The 23,568-nt window shown below is 45.1% G+C and overlaps 1 protein-coding gene across 4 annotated transcripts in view; it reads right to left on the bottom strand.

The window, feature by feature from the left end:
* The window catches only part of GRM1 (glutamate metabotropic receptor 1), a 487,741-nt gene extending 464,502 nt beyond the window's left edge, over positions 1–23,239 (bottom strand). For 2 of the 4 annotated variants that reach the window (XM_069769157.1, XM_069769159.1), the window contains exons 1-2: positions 23,081–23,239; positions 17,271–18,127 (exon numbers count right to left, since the gene is read on the bottom strand). In XM_069769157.1, coding sequence (XP_069625258.1) covers positions 17,271–17,976 — 706 coding nt within the window. In that variant the 5' untranslated portion in view covers positions 17,977–18,127; positions 23,081–23,239. The other 2 variants (XM_069769158.1, XM_069769160.1) reach the window with 2 other exon arrangements.
* Positions 23,240–23,568: the final 329 nt, after the last annotated feature.

Raw genomic sequence — 23,568 nt, 5'->3', positions numbered from 1 at the left:
TTGCGTTCCTAGAATATTTTGACAACTGCATGAAGATCAAACCAGTAAAGTTTAATGCATAATTCATACTAGGATTAAGAAAATACAGCTGAAGGATGTTTTAACAGCAGTCTGATCCCAATAAATATACCATAGCTTCCTAAACTTGCAGAAAATAGAGGACACATGCTGAGCAAGTGAACATGTGCAACCACATGTTACAGGATTCTAAAGTAAACTGTCAACTTGTCATTTAGACTCAAGCAGGGAAAGTGAGTCCTGCTGTGCTTGATCACATACAGATGTAAATTACAGCTCCAAAGCAAGAAGAGCTCACAATCTACTAATGATTCCATAAGGATGGTTACAAGGATATGACGATAATAGGGTGAAACAGATATGGAAACAGGCAAACCTTTCCAAAAGACAACATTTCGGGGAACACACCAGACCAAAACCTGATCTTGCTGTGATGGACTTTTATTATCAGATATATATATATATATATATATATATATATATATATATATACAGTATACTAGCTGTTTCCAGCCAGCTATCGCTCAGCATGCTCATTGCTATCTAATTAACGCTGCTGGTGATTAAACTAAAGTAAATAATGACAACATTCAATAGCCTCGTGTGGTAATGTGTGGGGACGGAGCCTCGTGTGGTAATGTGTGGGGACAGAGCCTCGTGTGGTAATGTGTGGGGACGAAGCCTCGTGTGGTAATGTGGAGGGATGGAGCCTCGCGTGTTAATGTGTGAGGACGGAGCCTCGTATGGTAATGAGTGGGGACAGAGCCTCGTGTGGTAATGTGTGGGGACGCAGCCTCGTGTGGTAATGTGTGAGGATGGAGCCTCGTGTGGTAATGTGTGAGGATGGAGCCTCGTGTGGTAATGTGTGGGGACGGAGCCTCGTGTGGTAATGTGGGGAGACGGAGCCTCGTGTGGTAATGTGGGGGGACAGAGCCTCGAATGGTAATGTGTGGGGATGGAGCCTCGTGTGGTAATGTGGTGGGCGGCATTATGTGTGGTAATGCGGTGGGGGGATTATCTGTGGTAATGTGGTGGGGGGGCGGGATTATGTGTGGTGATGTGGTGGGGGGGAGATTATGTGTGGTGATGTGGTGGGCGGGATTATGTGTGGTGATGTGGTGGGGGCAGGAATGTGTGTTGTGGTAATGTGTGGGGACGGAGCCTCGTATGGTAATGTGGGGGGCGGGATTATGTGTTGTAATGTGGTGGGGAGTGGGATTATCTGTAGTGATGTGGTGGGGAGGCGGGATTGTGTGTGGTGATGTGGTGGGGAGCGGGATTATGTGTGGTGATGTGGTGGGGGGTGGGATTATGTGTGGTGATGTGGTGGGGGGCTGGATTATGTGTGGTGATGTGGTGGGGGGCAGGATTATGTGTGGTGATGTGGTGGGGGGGTGGGATTATGTTTGGTGATGTGGTGGGTGGGATTATGTGTGGTGATGTGGTGGGGGCAGGAATGTGTGTTGTGGTAATGTGTGGGGATGGAGCCTCGTGTGGTAATGTGGGGGGGCGGGAATATGTGTGGTAATGTGGTGGGGAGCGAGATTATCTGTAGTGATGTGGTGGGGAGCGGGATTTTGTGTGGTGATGTGGGAGGAGGTGGGATTATGTGTGGTGATGTGGTGGGGAACAGGATTATGTGTGGTGATGTGTTGGGGTGGCGGCATTATGTGTGGTAATGTGGTGGGTGGATATTTCTGTGGTTATGTGGTGGTGGGGCGGGATTATGTGTGATGTGGTGGGGGGCGGGATTATGTGTTGTGATGTGGTGGGGGGCAGGATTATGTGTGGTGATGTGGTGGGCGGGATTATGTGTGGTGATGTGGTGGGAGGGCGGGATTGTGTGTGGTGATGTGGGGGGCGGGATTGTGTGTGGTGATGTGGTGGGGGGCCGGGATTATGTGTGGTGATGTGGTGGGGGGCGGGATTGTATATAGTGATGTGGTGGGCGGGCGGGATTGTGTGTGGAGATGGGGCAGGATTGTGTGTGGTAATGTGGTGGGGGCGGGATTGTGTGCAGTAATGGGGCGGGGGTGGGATTATGTGTGGTGATGTGGTGGGGGCGGAGCTACTTTGCAGGGGGCAGGATTAGCGAGTAATCACGATGCCTCTTATATATATAGATATATATATATATATATATATAAAACAGAAAAAATTGGAACAGCACAATGCTCACCGGTGAGTGCCTGGCCTCCTGGGTAGAATGGTCCACTCATCCACCCAACATGTATACATAAATAAGCAAGAGAAGGCAGCACTCCAAGTCCTTTCCAAAGTGAAAAAATTTGACGTTTATTTAACCCACATCTCTGTGCGACGTTTCGGCTCACACTGAGCCTTTTTCAAGCCTTGAAAAAGTATCGACGAAGAAATCCCGCGTCTCTGATTGGTCGAGGCCGCCAGGCCTCGACCAATCAGCGACGGCCACAGCGACGATGATGTCATAAAGGACGTAGACATCCCGCGTCTCTGATTGGTCGAGGCCGGGCACAGCGACGATGATGTCATAATGGTTGCCATGGCGATGATGATGTCATAAAGGTTGCCTCGATCAATCAGCGACGGACACAGTCTGCCGCGAATTCTGGAATCATCATTGTCCATATACTACGGGGACATGCATATTCTAGAATACCCGATGCGTTAGAATCGGGCCACAATCTAGTATATATATATATATATATATATATATATATATACAGCTCTGGCAAAAATTAAGAGACCACTGCAAAATGTTCAGTTTGTCAGATTTTTCTCTTTATAGCTATATTTTTGAGTAATATGCAAATTGTTCTTTTAGTCTATAAACTTCTGACAACACGTCTCTGAGTTTCCAAGCAATAAATTTTGTATTTTTTTTCTGACAAAAGAAAAATGGTCAAAATTCATTAAAAAAAACACTGCTTTCAGACCTCAAATAATGCAAAGAAAACAAGTTCATAATAATTTATAAACAACAATACTAATGGACCTGTTGAAGCGCAAGCACAGCGCGAAACGATCGTCGTCCTGACCCCCCCTGCTCACACGAGCTACGGCTCATTCAACTCCGGCCATGGATTTTTAACAAGTTTTAACAAGTTGTATCTATTAATAAAGTACGAATCACGGTGAAGACTGGTGAGTGCCCTCATTTCTTGTATTGGATCGTATTGAACACTGTTTTTTCTGAGGAGCACCCGAAGTCAGGATTCGTTGGAGTTGTGCTTCTATTTGTCGGATCTGTTGACACAGCCTGTCAGATGTTTTAAGCCATCGAGGATAGTGCCGCTCGGCGTGTTGTTTCTCCGGCTCTTGTTGTATACTAATGTTTTAACTCAGGAAGAGTTCAGAAATCAATATTTTGTGGACTAACAATGGTTTTTAATCACAGCTTTCATGCGTCTTGGCATGCTTTCCACCAGCCTTTCACACTGCTCCTGGCTCAAAAATGTAAGCAATTCTTCTTTGTTTGATGGCTTGTGACTATCCATCATCCTCTTGATTACATTCCAGAGGTTTTCAATGGGGTTCAGGTCTGGAGATTGGGCTGCCCATGGCAGGGTTTTGATGTGGTTTTCTCTTAATATTTGCCAGAGCTGTATATATATATATATATATATATATATATATATATATATATATATATATATAGATATATATAGATATATATAGATATATCTATATATCTATATATATATATATATAGATATATACAGTGCCTACAAGTAGTATTCAACCCCCTGCAGATTTAGCAGGTTTAACCCTGCTGTTTTGTTCGCATTGACTATACACTTGTAGTGTTCCGGGTCACTATGACCCGGCTTATTAAACCTTGATTTTAGACACTCTAACTCCATTTTTTTATACTTTTTGCTTACTAGACTGCTTGTGAACATGTTTGGTAGTAAAAAAAAAAGAAAAATGAACTAGAAATCTTTTTTTTTTGTTTTTATTCTGAAAAAACAGATCCATCCAATGAGCAAAACGAAAATAGAAAACTACACATATTTTGTAAAAAAAAAAAAAAACAAAAAAACAATCAAATCAAACAATTTGTGATAAAAAACTAAAGATAATAAACATTACAATGTGAATGTATTTACATGATCATATAAATTTATGGATTCTTGCATGAAAAACAATACACATGATTTTTGCATAGAAATGTTTTACAGCCAGAACATGTTATACTCGTCTTGTTGTCACAAGTAGAAGGGCAATAGCTGCATCTTTTTCTTTTGATGCCAGAAGAGGCCATGGGGGTAGAAGCACACAGCTGCTCTCCAAAGAAACTGAAAGGTAACATGTCTGGGCTAGCATATGTGTACTGATAAGAGCAGAGAAGATAAGAACCCTTCTGAAAACAAGCAGATAAGCCAGGAAGACAGACTTACTTAGCAAAAAAAAAATTATTTGCAAGACTTTACAGCTCAGCTTTACAAAAAAAAACACTTAGACAGCGCGTTCTGAGCAGTCCGTTCTGCGCATAATATACACGTGTAGTGCACACCTAGTGATCTCTCCGGATGCACTCTACATTTTAGAATAGACTGCGCACCAAAAATAATCAATATAAAGCCATTTTTATGGTGCGCAGATCTCAATGCATACCCCCGGTAGAGCGCGTGTACGACCCCATTGAAATAATTTAGGAAATAAATCAATTGATATACAATAGTAGATGCAATAAATAGACCCAACTGAGGTTATAACTCCATTATTTCACTGAAAATATGGCCTCACAGCTGTAAAAAACGATGTCGGGTCACTATGACCCGAACACAACAAGTGTAACTTTTTGCGTGTAGCAAAAAGTAAACGAAAAAAAAAAAAATACTCATAGGTAGGTCCCCCCAAATGAGGAAAAGTCAAGGAGTCTCAAGTTTTATAGACTTACAGAAAAAAATCTACAGGGCCGCAAAAAGTCTGTTTGGGTCACTATGACCCGAACAGAACAGCAGGGTTAATAAGATGCAAATAAGTTAGAGCCTTCAAACTTCAAACAAGAGCAGGATTCATTAACAGATGCATAAATCTTACAAACCAAAAAGTTTTGTTGCTCAGTTAAATTTTCATAAATTTTAAACATAAAAGTGTGGGTCAATTATTATTCAACCCCTATGTTTAATATTTTGTGGAATAACCTTTGTTTGCAATTACAGCTAATAATCGTCTTTTATAAGACCTGATCAGGCCGGCACAGGTCTCTGGAGTTATCTTGGCCCACTCCTCCATGCAGATCTTCTCCAAGTTATCTAGGTTCTTTGGGTGTCTCATGTGGACTTTAATCTTGAGCTCCTTCCACAAGTTTTCAATTGGGTTAAGGTCAGGAGATTGACTAGGCCACTGCAACACCTTGATTTTTTGCCTCTTGAACCAGCTCTTGGTTTTCTTGGCTGTGTGCTTTGGGTCGTTGTCTTGTTGGAAGATGAAATGACGACCCATCTTAAGATCCTTGATGGAGGAACGGAGGTTCTTGGCCAAAATCTCCAGGTAGGCCGTGCTATCCATCTTCCCATGGATGCGGACCAGATGGCCAGGCCCCTTGGCTGAGAAACAGCCCCACAGCATGATGCTGCCACCACCATGCTTGACTGTAGGGATGGTATTCTTGGGGTCGTATGCAGTGCCATCCAGTCTCCAAACGTCACGTGTGTGGTTGGCACCAAAGATCTCGATCTTGGTCTCATCAGACCAGAGAACCTTGAACCAGTCAGTCTCAGAGTCCTCCAAGTGATCATGAGCAAACTGTAGACGAGCCTTGACATGACGCTTTGAAAGTAAAGGTACCTTACGGGCTCGTCTGGAACGCAGACCATTGCGGTGGAGTACGTTACTTATGGTATTGACTGAAACCAATGTCCCCACTGCCATGAGATCTTCCCGGAGCTCCTTCCTTGTTGTCCTTGGGTTAGCCTTGACTCTTCAGACAAGCCTGGCCTCGGCACGGGAGGAAACTTTCAAAGGCTGTCCAGGCCGTGGAAGGCTAACAGTAGTTCCATAAGCCTTCCACTTCCGGATGATCCCAACAGTGGAGACAGGTAGGCCCAACTCCTTGGAAAGGGTTTTGTACCCCTTGCCAGCCTTGTGACCCTTCACGATCTTGTCTCTGATGGCCTTGGAATGCTCCTTTGTCTTTCCCATGTTGACCATGTATGAGTGCTGTTCACAAGTTTGGGGAGGGTCTTAAATAGTCAGAAAAGGCTGGAAAAAGAGATAATTAATCCAAACATGTGAAGCTCATTGTTCTTTGTGCCTGAACTACTTTTTAATACTTTAGGGGAACCAAACAGAATTCTGGTGGGTTGAGGGGTTGAATAATAAATGACCCTCTGAAAAGACTTTTCACAATTTAAAAAAAAAATAAACAAAGAAATAACATTCTTTTTTGCTGCAGTGCATTTCACACTTCCAGGCTGATCTACAGTCCAAATGTCACAATGCCAAGTTAATTCCAAATGTGTAAACCTGCTAAATCTGCAGGGGGTTGAATACTACTTGTAGGCACTGTATATATATATATATATACATATATATATATATAGATATATATATATATATATATATAGTAGAAAAAAGGGGGGAAACAGCACAGAAGACTTCCAGAAAAAAAAAAGTGGAGAAAAGACCTTAAGGCTATGTGCACACTTTGCAGATTCCACTGCGGATTTTTCCGCAGCGGAATTGCAAAATCCGCAGTGAAAACCCATCGCGGTTTTTACTGCGGATTTATCGTGGTTTTTACTGCGTTTTCTTCTGCGGATTTTCAACTGCAGTTTTCTATTGGAGCAGCTGAAAATCCGCAGAAAAGAAGTGACATGCTGCGGAATGTAATCCGCAGCGTTTCCGCGCGGATTTTTCTGCAGCATGTGCACAGCGTTTTTTGTTTCCCATAGGTTTACATTGAAATGTAAACTCATGGGAAACTGCTGCGGATCCGCAGCGGTCAAATCCGCTGCGGATCCGCAGCAAAATCCGCAAAGTGTGAATATAGCCTTATTCTAGTGATGTTTCACTTACTAAGATGCTTCCTATGGATTTTACAAAAATTACTGTTTTATCAACAGGAGATTATGACTAGTAAACCTGCTGTCATGCAGTCCTTCATATTGGTGAGCTCTATATACTCCCACCTCCATCAGTGATTGGCAGCTTTCTGTCTATGTACAGTGCACACAGAAAGCTGCCAATCAGTGGTGTGGGCGGGGTTATACAGAGCTCAGCATTTAGAGAGCTGGTAGATCTGCAGCAGATAAAACAGTGATTTCATCAAGACTGCAGCCCAGTAAGTGATTCATCACTGGAATCAGAAGGGATATTTGTCTACAGAGGTAGCAGAGAGTACACGGAATTGTAAAGAATTAGGGGGTGGGAAAGAGGACATGAAAATGCATTGAACTGGTGGATGTGGGTGAGAGGGAATATGAAATTGCAATGAATTGTGAGGATAGGACACAGGACAGTCATGAAATATGGAGAAAGGCACAGCGGCTAATTCATTTATATTTTTATTGGCCAGGAGGAAAATTGGCTAATTATTCAGTGTCAGGGTCCGGTTACAGCCACAAATTTTTTTTACCCATTTTTTTTCCGGCTATAGTATACTCTCTGGTTTATTGGTTAGGTTACTTGGAACCTCTACAACCTATTTCCTGTCAAAGAATAATTACTCCTCAGGTGCTGCAGAGACAAATCTTCCATTGCTTGTAGCATGGGAGGACTCGCTGATGCAGCCATGCTGTTGGTCCAAACTGTCAGTCATCCGAAGAGCACAGGCGCACGAGATAACCACTTTAAAGGCGTTTTCTAACTTTCAACTTTACTATGACAGTACAGTCAGTTCCTGAAGAGTTTAGACTTCACTGTGACCCCCTGCTGGGAGCTTACACATATATAATATAACGCTGGGAGCGTCACTCCGTCCGAAGCCTTAATAGACTGCGCAGGCGCGACGCTCCTAGCGTTACATTATAGAAAAAATGCCGCCGAGAGCAGAGGGTCGGGAGCACGGGGACGCCGTCTACATATGTGCGCCCTGATTATGCAAATAATCCGCCGCCATAGTAAGTTTTTACTTACGCTATTCGTTTCGGGCGCCATTGTCTTGCATCTCCTGGTGCCGGAATCGGCGCCTGCGCAGTCCGCGATTTCCGGCACCATTTTCTTGAAGACACACTGCTGTGTGTCTTCAAGAAAATGGCGCCGATAAGCGCGGACTGCGCAGGCGCCGATTCCGGCACCAGGAGCAAGACAATGGCGCCCGAAACGAATAGCGTAAGTAAAAACTTGCTGTGCCATGAGGCTGTGGCACTTCATGCCACAGCAATTTGTTACTTACACCATTGTCTTGCTCCTCCTGGTGCCGGAATCGGCGCCTGCGCAGTCCGCGCTTTCCGGCGCCATTTTCTTGAAGACACACTGCTGTGTGTCTTCTAGAAAATGGCGCCGGTAAGCGCGGACTGCGCAGGCGCCGATTCCGGCACCAGGAGCAAGACAATGGCGCCCAAAACGAATAGCGTAAGTAAAAACTTGCTGTGCCATGAGGCTGTGGCACTTCATGCCACAGCAATTTGTTACTTACGCCATTCTTTTCCAGCAGTGTGTCTTCAAGAAAATGGCGCCGGAAAGCGCGGACTGCGCAGGCGCCGATTCCGGCACCAGGAGGAGCAAGACAATGGCGCCGGAAAAGAATCAGGTAGCGTAAGTAACAAATTGCTGTGCCATGAGGCTGTGGCACTTCATGCCACAGCTATTTGTTACTTACGCCACCTGATGGGGGTCATAAACCTTTATGGAGCAGCGTATGGGGCATATGGACGGGAGCAGCACATGACAGAATGGGGGCGCAGGATGGGAGCAACACATGACAGAATAGGGCAGCACATTACAGAACGGGGGTGCAGGATGGCAGCAGCACATGACAGAACGGGGGTGCAGGATGGGAGCAGCACATGACAAAATAGGGCAGCGCATGACAGAACGGGGGTGCAGGATGGCAGCAGCACATGACAGAACGGGGGTGCAGGATGGAAGCAGCACATGACAGAACGGGGGAGCAGGATGGGAGCAGTACATGTCAGAATGGGGGCGCAGGATGGCAGCAGCACATGACAACGGGGGCGCAGGATGGGAGCAGCATATGACAGAACGGGGGTGCAGGATGGCATCAGCACATGACAGAACGGGGGCGCAGGATGGTAGCAGCATATGTCAGAACGGGGGCGCAGGATGGCAGCAGCACATGACAACGGGGGCGCAGGATGGAAGCAGCACATGACAGAACGGGGGTGCAGGATGGCAGCAGCACATGACAACGGGGGCGCAGGATGGGAGCAGCACATGACAGAACGGGGGCGCAGGATGGCAGCAGCACATGACAACGGGGGCGCAGGATGGGAGCAGCACATGACAGAACAGGGGCGCAGGATGGGAGCAGCACATGACAGAACGGGGGTGCAGGATGGAAGCAGCACATGACAGAATGCGGGCGCAGGATGGGAGCAGCACATGACAGGATGGGGACGCAGGATGGGAGCAGCCAGTAACAGAATGGAGGCGCAGGATGGGTGCAGCACATGTCAGAATGGAGGCGCAGGATGGGTGCAGCACATGTCAGAACGGAGGCGCAGGATGGGTGCAGCACATGTCAGAACGGGGGCGCAGGATGGGAGCAGCACATGTCAGAATGGGGGCGCAGGATGGGAGCAGCACATGACAGAATGGGGGCGCAGGATGGGTGCAGCACATAACAGGATGGGGACACAGGATGGAGCAGCACATGACAGGATGGGGGCGCAGGATGGGAGCAGCACATGACAGAATGGGGGCGCAGGATGGAGCAGCACATGACAGGATGGGGACGCAGGATGGAGCAGCACATGACAGGATGGTGGCGCAGGATGGAGCAGCTCATGACAGGATGGGGACGCAGGATGGAGCAGCACATGACAGGTTGGGGACGCAGGATGGAGCAGCACATACCAGGATGGAGACCATATACCAATATAAATGCTCGCCACCCGGGCGTAGAACGGCTTCAATAGCTAGTTATTTTAATAAGTTGAAATAAAAAGTTTACAAATGAATGTGTATGTAGGCTCTAAAAATGTAAAAGCTCTTTGCTTTACATACAGTGGGGCAAAAAAGTATTTAGTCAGTCAGCAATAGTGCAAGTTCCACCACTTAAAAAGATGAGAGGCGTCTGTAATTTACATCATAGGTAGACCTCAACTATGGGAGACAAACTGAGAAAAAAAAATCCAGAAAATCACATTGTCTGTTTTTTTAACATTTTATTTGCATATTATGGTGGAAAATAAGTATTTGGTCAGAAACAAAATTTCATCTCAATACTTTGTAATATATCCTTTGTTGGCAATGACAGAGGTCAAACGTTTTCTGTAAGTCTTCACAAGGTTGCCACACACTGTTGTTGGTATGTTGGCCCATTCCTCCATGCAGATCTCCTCTAGAGCAGTGATGTTTTTTGCTTTTCGCTTGGCAACACGGACTTTCAACTCCCTCCAAAGGTTTTCTATAGGGTTGAGATCTGGAGACTGGCTAGGCCACTCCAGGACCTTGAAATGCTTCTTACGAAGCCACTCCTTCGTTGCCCTGGCGGTGTGCTTTGGATCATTGTCATGTTTAAAGACCCAGCCACGTTTCATCTTCAATGGCCTTGCTGATGGAAGGAGGTTTGCACTCAAAATCTCACGATACATGGCCCCATTCATTCTTTCATGTGCCCGGATCAGTCGTCCTGGCCCCTTTGCAGAGAAACAGCCCCAAAGCATGATGTTTCCACCACCATGCTTTACAGTAGGTATAGTGTTTGATGGATGCAACTCAGTATTCTTTTTCCTCCAAACACGACAAGTTGTGTTTCTACCAAACAGTTCCAGTTTGGTTTCATCAGACCATAGGACATTCTCCCAAAACTCCTCTGGATCATCCAAATGCTCTCTAGCAAACTTCAGATGGGCCCGGACATGTACTGGCTTAAGCAGTGGGACACGTCTGGCACTGCAGGATCTGAGTCCATGGTGGCATAGTGTGTTACTTATGGTAGGCCTTGTTACATTGGTCCCAGCTCTCTGCAGTTCATTCACTAGGTCCCCCCGCGTGGTTCTGGGATTTTTGCTCACCGTTCTTGTGATCATTCTGACCCCACGGGGTGGGATTTTGCATGGAGCCCCAGATCGAGGGAGATTATCAGTGGTCTTGTATGTCTTCCATTTTCTAATTATTGCTCCCACTGTTGATTTCTTCACTCCAAGCTGGTTGGCTATTGCAGATTCAGTCTTCCCAGCCTGGTGCAGGGCTACAATTTTGTTTCTGGTGTCCTTTGACAGCTCTTTGGTCTTCACCATAGTGGAGTTTGGAGTCAGACTGTTTGAGGGTGTGCACAGGTGTCTTTTTATACTGATAACAAGTTTAAACAGGTGCCATTACTACAGGTAATGAGTGGAGGAAAGAGGAGACTCTAAAAGAAGAAGTTACAGGTCTGTGAGAGCCAGAAATCTTGATTGTTTGTTTCTGACCAAATACTTATTTTCCACCATAATATGCAAATAAAATGTTAAAAAAACGGACAATGTGATTTTCTGGATTTTTTTTTCTCAGTTTGTCTCCCATAGTTGAGGTCTACCTATGATGTAAATTACAGACTCCTCTCATCTTTCTAAGTGGTGGAACTTGCACTATTGCTGACTGACTAAATACTTTTTTGCCCCACTGTATATAAAAACAGCATACAACTTAATTGGATTTAGATTCATTAACTTTATTACAATTTTAAATAATCAGATTGTTCTGCCTATAATAAATGCTAATACATAAATACACAAATACATAAAACAAACACCATAATTTTGGGTTGAATGATCATGAGGTCAATTATTTGGAACAAAAGTATTGCGAAAACATCTTAAGGCAATGTGCACACGTATTCTTTGCCACTGCGGATTTTTCCGCAGCAGATTTGATAAACGCTGCGTTTTTGCTGCAGATTTATTGCAGATTTACCGCGGATCTACAGCGGTTTTTCAGCGGTTTTCAATGCGGTTTTACAACTGCGGATTTCTATTGGAGCAGTTGTAAAACCACTGCGGAATCCGCAGAAAGAATTGACATGCTGCGGAATGTAAACCGCTGCCTTTCCGCGTGTTTTCTTCCGCAGCATGTGCGCAGCGTTTTTGGTTTCCCATTGGTATACATTGAACTGTAAACGCATGGGAAACTGCTGCGGACCCGCAGCTGCGGAAACACTGCGGATCCGCAGCAAAATCCGCATCATGTGCACATACCCTAAAAGCTACAAATTTAATATGTAGGTGCAGCATTTTATATGTTTGTACAACTCTATATTTTTGTCTTGACCACTAAAGAAAATAACCACTATACAATGGTAGCAGGACAGCCAAAATTACAAATACCTTGTCATATAGTTGGAGATGGTGTGAAGGTAAAATTCAAATTCAAAAGGGTTTTGTATTATATAATATTATATACTGAAAAATATATAAAAATTAAATATGCAATATAATTGTTATAGTATGTACTGCATATACTGACGCAGCAAACATGTGATAGCCAATATATGAAAAAATTGTGATTCACAGGTGGCAAAGTAAAAATGATGCACTAATTTAACATTTGTTTTGGACTTACTATCTTCTTTATCTTAGCAATCAGATCAAGATAAACTAAGTCAATTTTAACATAATTTGAAAGATTTAATTGCTCGTTTAAATATAATAATCCCTTCTTAAACTACCGTAATTAAGTCATGATATAGTAATTGCTATTTATTTGGCTCATCCTGTTAAATGATGTTCCATTAATCGCACAAAAAATATATTTTTAATATTCATCATCAGCTAGCTTCACTTTTTTGGATTAGGCTACTTTCACACTAGTGTCGGAATCTCCCCGTCGCAATGCGTCGGGCAGAGATTCCAATGCTAGCGTTTGACGCACTGCACAACGGGTGCAGCGGATGCATTTCTCCGGCGCATCCGCTGCCCCATTGTGAGGTGCGGGGAGGTGGGGGAGGAGTTCCGGCCGCGCATGCGCGGTCGGAAAAAGCAGTCCGTCGGCAGCAAAAAACGTTACATGTAGCGTTTTTTACTCCCGACGGTCCGCCACAACACGGCGCAACCGTCGCACGACGGTTGCGACGTGTGGCAATGCGTCGCAATGCGTCGCTAATGTTAATCTATGGGGCAAAAACGCATCCTGCAAACAACTTTGCAGGATGCGTTTTTTTCCCATAAACGACGCATTGCGACGTATTGCAAAAAACGCTAGTGTGAAAGTAGCCTTACTAGGGCTCCATATCTAAGGGGCAACGTTTCTCCTTGTGGAGAGTGAGATGCATGACATGTCAGGGAAAGGTTTGCTTTTAGCCTAAGTCATATGGCGAGGCTAGTTAAAGGGACGATAGTGACTTTTAGGATTGCTACTTCCAATAGGTGGCACTAGAGCTTAAGTCCGCTTCCTCTTTGAAGAGGCAATTTGCATACAGGGCTTCAATTGCATGGAAATTTAATACAGTTATGAAGGTAGGAAGATAAGAATGCAGCACAAGTGCATTGAATTAAGCTAAAGTATAAAAGTAAAAAAATTCCACTAAACATTAGGCACAGGATTCTGAAGCATTGTACAAGCACTAGGAAACTGGCACACACGGGGTAGAAATAGTATGGAAGCATTGCTATGTACCCAATAAAAACTGTAATAACATCTGTAATACAATATTGCTGAAAGTTAGCTATAGTTCGGGTTTTCAGGAATATAAGATAAATAACCAAACCAATATATAAGCTACAAGACACATTCCAATCAATGGGGCTAGGCAAAGGGCAAGCGGCAGTACAAGACACAGCTGCATACACGATGGATCCCCTTCCTTCTACTGATTTGGGCAATACTGGAGTCAAAGTTTCACTTCAATAGTGATAGCTTATGGATGTCAATAATATAGCCCTGAAAATCTATAAATGCTCCTAAAACATGTATCTCAGTGCTAGTCTACCATAGTTGAAAGAGTATAATATCACGAAGGTCAACTTATTTGGATACCTGAGTCATGAAGTAATAAATGTTTGTCATATTCTATTCTTGCATCCATTTATATGGGTGTATTACAGGCAAAAAATGAAAGTGATGTTTTTACAGCCATATTTAACCTCACTAGAACACTACATCTTCTTAAAGAAGGACCAACAAATCAACAAGAACGTAATATTGATGTGCAGAAAGGCAGAAAGTTATTTAAAAAAATATGTCAAACTCTTTCCTGCAGAACTAAAGGGTCTGTCAAGGATTAGAGAATATGGGGTCTGCTTTTTTTTTGCACAGAAACAGCACTACCCCTGTCTACGGGTTGGGACTGATCATATTTTTAATGGAGCCGAGCTTCAATATCAGGAACAGCCCATGCAAAAGAAAGGCACTGTTTATTGGATTGTTGGACAACCTCTTTCAGATAGATATCTAATAAGTTACATTACCTGGATACCCTGTAAAATAATGTCTCATCCCAGAAAAAAACTGGAGTAACAAGATAAACCCTTATATAAGGTCCTGCTAATTTTCAGTTTTGGTAGTAGTGAGTAAGGAAGTAAAAAGCTGCATAGATTTAGGCAAGACAGAATATTACTACTGGAAAGATCAGTTTTTTGGGGCATACAACAAATACAGGAGAATATAAATTTAGCAAGCTTAGCCTGCCCCCGAGGACACCTTTACACTACCAATAATGTTGTGAGCATTATTGTACTCGCACATTTTCAAGGCAATCTATGTCTGTGTCCCCCAAAGTTTAGATGTCATGGCAGCATTTTGAGATGAGGAATAGCAGGGTAGTTGATGGTTTGCGGAAATGTTTTTTCATTCGCTCATTGTCTCATGACATTATATCGTGTTTATTTCTGGTCTTTATAATAAGAATATACACGTTTTTCCATCATGGTTGTGATAGTACATATTATGGAAGGATTTCACAGCTATATACAGTTAGGTCCATATATATTTGGACATAGACAACATTTTTCTAATTTTGGTTATAGACATTAACACAATGAATTTTAAACAAAACAATTCAGATGCAGTTGAAGTTCAGATTTTCAGCTTTCATTTGAGGGTATCCACATTGAAAATTGATGAAGGGTTTAGGAGTTTCAGCTCCTTAACATGTGCCACCCTGTTTTTAAAGAGACCAAAAGTAATTGGACAGATTCAATAATTCTTAAATAAAATGTTCATTTTTAGTACTTGGTTGAAAACCCTTTGTTGGCAATGACTGCCTGAAGTCTTGAACTCGTGGAAATCACCAGACGCTGTGTTTCCTCCTTTTTGATGCTCTGCCAGGCCTTCACTACGGTGGTTTTCAGTTGCTGTTTGTTTGTGGGCCTTTCTGTCTGAAGTTTAGTCTTTAACAAGAGAAATGCATGCTCAATTGGGTTGAGATCAGGTGACCGACTTGGCCATTCAAGAATATTCCACTTCTTTGCTTTAATAAACTCCTGGGTTGCTTTGGCTTTATGTTTTGGGTCATTGGTCATCGTTTCATACTACAGATGGACAATCAGTTTTGCTGCATTTGGCTGGATCTGAGCACACAGTATGTCTCTGAATACCTCAGAATTCATTCGGCTGCTTCTGTCCTGTGTCACATCATCAATAAACACTAGTGACCCAGTGCCACTGGCAGCCATGCATGCCCAAGCCATCACACTGCCTCCGCTGTGTTTTACAGATGATGTTGTATGCTTTGGATCATGAGCTGTACCACGCCTTCACCATACTTTTCTCTTTCCATCATTCTGGTAGAGGTTGATCTTGGTTTCATCTGTCCAAAGAATGTTCTTCCAGAACTGTGCTGGCTTTTTTAGATGTTTTTCAGCAAAGTCCAGTCTAGCCTTTTTATTCTTGATCCTTATGAGTGGTTTGCACCGTGCAGTGAACCCTCTGTATTTACTTTCATGCAGTCTTCTCTTTATGGTAGATTTGGATATTGATACGCCGACCTCCTGGAGAGTGTTGGTCACTTGGTTGGCTGTTGTGAAGGGGTTTCTCTTCACCATGGAGATTATTCTGCGATCATCCACCACTGTTGTCTTCCGTGGGCGCCCAGGGCTTTTTGCATTGATGAGTTCACCAGTGCTTTCTTTCTTTCTTTCTCAGTATGTACCAAACTGTAGATTTTGCCACTCCTAATATTGTAGCAATTTCTCGGATGGGTTTTTTCTGTTTTTGCAGCTTAAGGATGGCTTGTTTCACCTGCATGAAGAGCCCCTTTGACCCCATGTTTACTTCACAGCAAAACCTTCCAAATGCAAGCACCACACCTCAAATCATCTCCAGGCCTTTTATCTGCTTATTTGAGAATGACATAACGAAGGGATTGCCCACACCTGTCCATGAAATGGCATTGGAGTCAATTGTCCAATTACTTTTGGTCTCCTTAAAAACAGGGTGGCACATGTAAAGGAACTGAAACTCCTAAACCCTTCATCCAATTTTAATGTGGATACCCTCAAATGAAAGCTGAAAGTCTGAACTTCAGCTGCATCTGAATTGTTTTGTTTAAAATTCATTGTAGTAATGTCTATAACCAAAATTAGAAAAATGTTGTCTCTGTCCAAATATATATGGACCTAACTGTAAATACCAAAATATAGCCGAGCTGCCCAATCTTACAAAATAAATCCTCGTAGCCAATAATCATCAAAATCAATACCGTGTGCAAACATAATAAATCGCCAGTAAAGATATAGGAAGAAGAACTTCAGTCCCGGTTTTACTCTTTATAAATGAGGTCCATTGAACATTGTGACAATTCATTCTGCATATTTCTAACACATAAATGCAACCTATTTGTAGATTGTAACGGCATTTTTGTTATTACAAGGTAATAAAAGATTCAAGGATCAGTTTTCTAGAAAAAAAAGAATGGACAGAAAAGCAGTCACCCTGAGGGTATCATATAATTTGGGGAAACGGGAAAAAGGCAAAGTTAGCAATTGCATACCATACGTGAAGAGAAAAAAGAGTATTCTGTACTGTGCAATGACGTGACACAAAAAGGGTAGACAAGTAGAATAGACATAGAAGTGACACACGCATCTAAGGACGCTGATATTAGATATAAGTTTGCGCAATGCAATACATACCATACTTATGAAGATGTAATAAGATAATCTTACAACCAATTATCAACTATGATTATTTGTTTTATTCATTTTGCTTCACAGTTATCTTACCTTCTGTATGGACAGCAGACACATAAGTCCAATTATATCTTTTCACAATGTCCAGCATAGCCTTGGCTTGAAGTATATCAGAGGGAACCACCCGCAGAAAGTACTTGTATAACGTTTTGTCACTAAGGTCAATACTTGTTGCAGAATAAGCAATCTGTGGTATATCAAAAAGTTGCAATAGGTTCTGAACTTGGATGGCTACAGAACTAGACCCTGGTCCGATCACACCAGCAATAGGTTTTTTAATTCTGCCCTGAGGAGTCGGAGTGGCATCTAAACACTTACTGATGCCATCTTTGTCATCTCTCATTGAAATAAGGGAATCTCGTATGAATTCTATGCTTTGCTCCAGGGCGACAGAGGAATGCCAACAGGAGTCTCGTATTTCTGTTCCCAGGGTAATGTTGGGCAGCAAGTTCTGGTCCATGTTAATCAGATCCAGGGTGTGAAACATGGCTTCTACTCTTTGGATGCCATACTGTTCTCTGATTTCCCCACATTTCCTCTCTGGTACTCTTTCAGCTGGTGGTTGGTGGTGTACAGAAAACAAGGCTCCTATAATAATATCTCCATCCATCCTTGCTACTGACCTTGGGCTAGAAGCACCTGCTCTACCAACACTTCCATCAAAGCTGCCCAGTGTCATCATCATCATCATCATCAAGAGGATCAAGCAGAAATCAAGCATTTTACAAAAGAACGCCATGCAGATCCTTGGGAAAAGTAAATGATTTGCTCTGAAAAAAATGACTGTATTTTTCCTAATCACGATCCAATACGTCCAGATCCCGCCTTAGTAACTCTACATTACTCAGACCGAGTCTGTAGCCAAGGACATCTCTCCAGATACGGCAACCCTGTTATAAAGAAACAGAAAGAATACCCATAGTAATGTAAAATAGTATATTGTCATGGTAAGTCAGCTATAAGTTTGGGTCTGCTATCAAAAAGACAGTACATACAAGAGTAAGGGCTTAATTGGCTCCATGCAGTTTGGATGGAAACATTATATCGGACCAATGAAGTCCTCACCATACATTTCAGAAATTTGGAGTGCTCCTTTCCTTTATTTTTTATGGACTTATTAAGTAGGGATTTATAACCTGGATCCCGAGGCTTGTGCTACAGCTGAACACAGCCAAGGAAAAGTAACAGCACAGTCCTAATGTTTGGGGGCAACACTTCTTCACGCAACCAGCCAAGAAGCCTCCATATGTAGAAGAGAGATTGGAAGCAGCACTCCAATGGAATTCAGTGCAAAAAGTAGACTTTATTCACGCATATATAATATTTGATAAATATATATCTCAAGCCAGCATTTGGGTACTGCTGGTGTGTATCTTGCTGCATGTCAACTCCAGTTCTCCTCATGAAAGGTTGTCATTTCTCTGCTCCAGGCAAACGATAGGATAGAGAACAGCCCTACATCATTCTTTCTCAATTTATGTTAAAAAATGCAACTTGTTTATCTTGTCCTTTTGGCAAGGTCAGAACTAGTGTACTGAGAGCAGCTAACAAAGCAGAACCATTGTCAGATATACTGAGGACTATATTGCCCTATATCAGGTTCTACGTCAAGTCCTAAACTTTAACGATCTGAAACAGTTATGTAGATATGGGTTGGGATATATATAATGTAGCATCCAGAATACCAGTAAGTTACGATTAGTTACAGCTAAGTGTGACCCAATGTGTTACTGTCTATTACTAGTCTGAGCTTTGCCTACAGTCTATTGTATTACAATAGGCTGGAGAAAAGTCACTGAATAAACTGGAATAGAGAGCACCAGTGACAGACAGAACTTCATCACTATGTGCATTGTATAATGCAGAGCAACTAGTCTATGTGCCTGTTCAGCACCCACTGGCTCCAGCACCAGGGACAGATCTTCATCACTCTGAGCATGTTCTGCACTCATTCTATGGGCTCCTATGGCACCACTGGCTCCAGCACCAGGGACAGCAGAGAATGTTCTGCACTCATTCTATGGGTTCCTATGGCACCACTGCTCCAACACCAGGGGCAGACAGAGCATGTTCTGCACTCATTCTATGGGTTCCTATGGCACCACTGCTCCAGTACCAGGGACAGACAGAGCATGTTCTGCACTCATTCTATGGGCTCCTATGGCACCACTGGCTCCAGTACCAGGGACAGACAGAGCATGTTCTGCACTCATTCTATGGGCTCCTATGGCACCACTGGCTCCAGCACCAGGGACAGCAGAGAATGTTCTGCACTCATTCTATGGGTTCCTATGGCACCACTGCTCCAACACCAGGGGCAGACAGAGCATGTTCTGCACTCATTCTATGGGTTCCTATGGCACCACTGCTCCAGTACCAGGGACAGACAGAGCATGTTCTGCACTCATTCTATGGGCTCCTATGGCACCACTGGCTCCAGTACCAGGGACAGACAGAGCATGTTCTGCACTCATTCTATGGGCTCCTATGGCACCACTGGCTCCAGTACCAGGGACAGACAGGGCATGTCCTGCACTCATTCTATGGGTTCCCATGGCACCACTGCTCCAACACCAGGGGCAGACAGAGCATGTCCTGCTCTCATTCTATGGGCTCCTATGGCACCACTGGCTCCAGCACCAGGGACAGACAGAGAATGTTCTGCACTCATTCTATGGGCAAATATGGCACCACTGCTCCAGCACCAGGGACAGACAGAGCATGTTCTGCACTCATTCTATGGGCTCCTATGGCACCACTGGCTCCAGTACCAGGGACAGACAGAGCATGTTCTGCACTCATTCTATGGGCTCCTATGGCACCACTGGCTCCAGCACCAGGGACAGACAGAGCATGTTCTGCACTCACTGTATGGGCTCCTATGGCACCACTGCTCTAGTACCAGGAACAGACAGAGCATGTCCTGCACTTATTCTATGGGCTCCTATGGCACCACTGGCTCCAGTACCAGGGACAGACAGGGCATGTCCTGCACTCATTCTATGGGCTCCTATGGCACCACTGATCCAGCACTAGGGACAGAGCATGTTCTGCACTCATTCTATGGGCTCCTATGGCACCACTGGCTCCAGTACCAGGAACAGACAGAGCATGTTCTGCACTCATTCTATGGGCTCCTATGGCACCAATGCTCCAGTACCAGGAACAGACAGGGCATGTCCTGCACTCATTCTATGGGCTCCTATGGCACCACTGATCCAGCACTAGGGACAAAGCATGTTCTGCACTCATTCTATGGGCTCCCATGGCACCACTGATCCAGCACCAGGGGTAGACAGGGCATGTCCTGCACTCATTCTATGGGCTCCTATGGCACCACTGGCTCCAGCACCAGGGACAGACAGAGCATGTTCTGCACTCACTGTATGGGCTCCTATGGCACCACTGGCTCCAGTACCAGGGGCAGACAGAGAATGTTCTGCACTCATTCTATGGGCTCCTATGGCACCACTGCTCCAGTACCAGGGACAGACAGAGCATGTTCTGCACTCATTCTATGGGTTCCTATGGCACCACTGCTCCAGTACCAGGGACAGACAGGGCATGTCCTGCACTCATTCTATGGGCTCCTATGGCACCACTGGCTCCAGTACCAGGGGCAGACAGAGCATGTTCTGCACTCATTCTATGGGCTCCTATGGAACCACTGGCTCCAGCACCAGGGACAGAGCATGTTCTGCACTTATTCTATGGGATCCTATGGCACCACTGGCTCCAGCACCAGGGACATACAGGGCATGTCCTGCTCTCATTCTATGGGCTCCTATGGCACCACTGCTCCAGCACCAAGGACAGACAGAGCATGTTCTGCACTCACTGTATGGGCTCCTATGGCACCACTGCTCCAGCACCAGGGACAGAGCATGTTCTGCACTTATTCTATGGGATCCTATGGCACCACTGGCTCCAGTACCAGGGACAGACAGGACATGTCCTGCTCTCATTCTATGGGATCCTATGGCACCACTGCTCCAGCACCAGGGACAGAGCATGTTCTGCACTTATTCTATGGGATCCTATGGCACCACTGGCTCTAGCACCAGGGGCAGACAGAGCATGTTCTGCACTCATTCTATGGGCTCCTATGGCACCACTGATCCAGTACCAGGGACAGACAGGGCATGTTCTGCTCTCATTCTATGGGCTCCTATGGCACCACTGCTCCAGCACCAGGGACAGCAGAGCATGTTCTGCACTCATTCTATGGGTTCCTATGGCACCACTGGCTCCAGCACCAGGGACAGACAGAGCATGTTCTGCACTCACTGTATGGGCTCCTATGGCACCACTGGCTCCAGCACCAAGGGCAGACAGAGCATATTCTGCACTCATTCTATGGGCTCCTATGGCACCACTGGCTCCAGCACCAGGGACAGACAGAGAATGTTCTGCACTCACTGTATGGGCTCCTAAGGCACCACTGGCTCCAGCACCAGGGACAGACAGAACATGTTCTGCACTCACTGTATGGGCTCCTATGGCACCACTGGCTCCAGTACCAGGGACAGACAGAGCATGTCCTGCAATCACTGTATGGGCTCCTATGGCACCACTGGCTCCAGCACCAGGGACAGACAGAGAATGTTCTGCACTCACTGTATGGGCTCCTAAGGCACCACTGGCTCCAGCACCAGGGACAGACAGAACATGTTCTGCACTCACTGTATGGGCTCCTATGGCACCACTGGCTCCAGTACCAGGGACAGACAGAGCATGTCCTGCAATCACTGTATGGGCTCCTATGGCACCACTGGCTCCAGCACCAGGGACAGACAGAGCATGTCCTGCACTCACTGTATGGGCTCCTATGGCACCACTGATCCAGTACCAGGGACAGACAGAGCATGTTCTGCACTCACTGTATGGGTTCCTATGGCACCACTGCTCCAGCACCAGGGGCAGACAGAGCATGTTCTGCACTCATTCTATGGGCTCCTATGGCACCACTGGCTCCAGCACCAGGGGCAGACAGAGCATGTTCTGCACTCATTCTATGGGCTCCTATGGTACCACTGGCTCCAGCACCAGGGACAGACAGAGCATGTTCTGCACTCATTCTATGGGCTCCTATGGCACCACTGGCTCCAGCACCAGGGGCAGAGCCATATACACCGATGTGTCTCATTGCTGCCCAGCTAGTGACTGGCATACCCCCCACCTTGCCCCCGTACACAGGCACTACCTGTAATGCTATGTGCTTTCTATGCGATCTGCAGGCTTCTCTTCTACCCCATCTCCACACTCGTGGGTGGATTCAGCACGCACTTTCCTCTGTCCCCGCAGGTTTCAGCACAGTGGACAGCGCTCCAGCCCCTGTGTGCGGCATTGTGCAGGAGTTCCGTGCTGAGCACTTCCTTAGTATTTGCTGACATGTTGCTGCCTTCTATATTATCTGCTGCTTCCACCACCAAGGACGATGCCCCCTCTGTACCTGTGACCATCACCCCCAGCGCCCCACTTACCCAGACAGTGAAGCTGGGGTCCACTCACGGCCATAGCCACAGTTGCTTTCCTATGTAGCTTTGTCTGTAACTCTCTCCCACAAACACGAAGCTCCCACACACAGCCACCAGCCCACACACAAGCCCACGCCACCAGCAGCGGCCCCTTCTGTCGCTGTGGGCGCAGGGCATTGCCCACTCTCTGCAGGGCAGCCACTGAGGCTGGGCGCCCACTGGCCACTGACAGCCACGCGATAATCACTAGGATTCCACCCAGATTCCCGGCAGATGCTGCTGCCATTACTAATGAGTAAGTGGTGATAGTGCTAGAATCCTGGCTGGACTAGGAGGTGCCCGGTGTGGGCACAATGTTGCACTTACCTGGGTGGGAGCTGGGTGCCCGGGCTCCGGAGGACTCTGCGCTGTGAGCACCAGCTGCTGCACTGGCACACGGAGCTGCGGAGGCACGGTTTTGTCTGTACTCTGGTGCCCTCTTCCTTCAATACGATTTCATCACAAGGAAACTAAACTTTCCTTCTCTCCTATGTCACAGTCCTCTAGAATTATTAGCTTCAATTATTTCCTATTGCATACCCCTTAATAAAGAATGTATTTTGGGAGGTCTCTGGCTGATTTTATATTATTTTAAGACCCTCAACCCACCTCGGCTCCTTCCATTTTGGTGGGGCTGATTAAAACTAGTACGAAAATGGCAAAAGTCACAACATTTTTTGGCAATTCTGCAATTAACTGCCTGCAACACTTTTCTGTATAAAGCCCTCAGCTTTTCCCATTTCAAATGTGACAAATGTGTAATGTTTTTCTACTGTATTATTTGTTAAAAGGAAGCTATCATCAGAAAATGACCG

This window comes from Ranitomeya imitator, chromosome 5 (assembly GCF_032444005.1).
Source record: "Ranitomeya imitator isolate aRanImi1 chromosome 5, aRanImi1.pri, whole genome shotgun sequence".
In the NCBI taxonomy this organism is placed as follows: Eukaryota; Metazoa; Chordata; class Amphibia; order Anura; family Dendrobatidae; genus Ranitomeya; species Ranitomeya imitator.
This window is presented reverse-complemented; position numbering and strand designations above follow the sequence as displayed.